General features: G+C 25.9%; 1 protein-coding gene across 1 annotated transcript in view; it reads left to right on the forward strand.

Moving 5' to 3' along the window:
- Positions 1 to 1,151, forward strand: part of LOC102887436 (olfactory receptor 4A47-like) — a gene marked incomplete at both ends in the record, with an annotated part of 4,389 nt that extends 3,238 nt beyond the window's left edge. Inside the window, one exon of the mRNA XM_006917048.2 lies at positions 1,142 to 1,151. Within this exon, the coding sequence (XP_006917110.2) occupies positions 1,142 to 1,151 (10 nt within the window). The remainder of the gene's footprint in view (positions 1 to 1,141) is intronic.
- Between the last annotated feature and the right edge of the window lie 282 nt (positions 1,152 to 1,433).

Below are 1,433 nucleotides of genomic sequence, written 5' to 3' on the forward strand. Positions count from 1 at the left end.
TGCATTGATTCGTTTGTATGAATTGCCTTTGATATATTTTATATAACTTAATTGGCATGTTCAAAATATTTTATTGGCTTAAAAGCGATTTTATACAATATAATACAAAACAGAATTTTTTGTAGGTAGTGTTTTTGAAGTGTGGAACAGTTATACTCTTTATTTCAAAGTTGTCAATTACATTATTGGAGTGTCTGCATTTTTAACTCAAGATTACTTAAAAATTTATAAATGTTTTCTTCTAGTTTACTCGTTTTATATATTTAAAGCTTCGAGTACACATATATGGATGTATGTGGCGTGAAGATTTAGAGAACGGAAAAATGTCCTTTTGTGTGTGTGTATATATGTGTAAAGAATATAAATCTCTTTTTCAAGTGGCTTTCTGTTGCCTTAAAACCAATCTTTTCAATACATTTTAGAGAAATTCTACCTCCTTTCCTAATCCTAAATGCCATACTTACCGTATATAATGTCCCAATACTTGTGTATCTATTTTTAGACTATTTTCCTTCAAGTGGTAAATTATTTATAAGCCGATACCGTATTACTTTAGGGTATTTAAATGGATCATGAGAAGTGATGAGGCCAACCACTCAATACTCTTATTCAAAACAATATTTTCTGTTTCAAAGAATTATTTACCATGTAAATAACAAAAAATGAGGCCAACCACTCAATACTCTTATTCAAAACAATATTTTCTGTTTCAAAGAATTATTTACCATGTAAATAACAAAAAAAAAATTCAGATCTTGACATCTATGAACTTTTTTTCTTACAATATATTAAATGTCAAATTAATTTGGAAAAAAATTCACGTGTTGATCACACTGAATAATTCCAACTGGAAGGTCAAAATATATTTGTATTTATTCAGGTTTTTAAGACTCTACAGCAATTCTATTTTTTTCTTATGTAATTATTTATTGATTGATTTAAATTGATTTCAGTGACATTGCTTAATAAAATGATATAGGTTTCATTTACAATTCAATAATACGTCATTTGTATATTTTCATACAGGTTTTTCACATTTTTTTGAGTTTATTTGCAAGTTTTTAAAATTTGGGCTATATTAATGAAAGATATCTTTTCCATATTGTATTTTCTCAATAATTATGTAATAATTATTTACCAGTTTAATAAATAGTAATAAATATTTATCTATTTAATCAATCCAGTCACTTTACTGAACTCTCTTATTTAATATGATAGATTTTCAGTTAATTCTTTTGGTTTATTTCTGAGTAATGATGATATCATCTTAACGATTTTCCTTTCTAATATCTTCTTTCTAATATTTCATATCATATTTCTCCTTGTATTATTGTTATTTAACAGAGTAAAGTATGAGATAACACTGTGACTAGAGGAAACCATTACTTATATGCTTTAATGGAGATGCTCGTGATATTTCCCGATTAAAAAAA

Source organism: Pteropus alecto, unplaced genomic scaffold (genome assembly GCF_000325575.1).
Source record: "Pteropus alecto unplaced genomic scaffold, ASM32557v1 scaffold9157, whole genome shotgun sequence".
Lineage (NCBI taxonomy): Eukaryota > Metazoa > Chordata > Mammalia > Chiroptera > Pteropodidae > Pteropus > Pteropus alecto.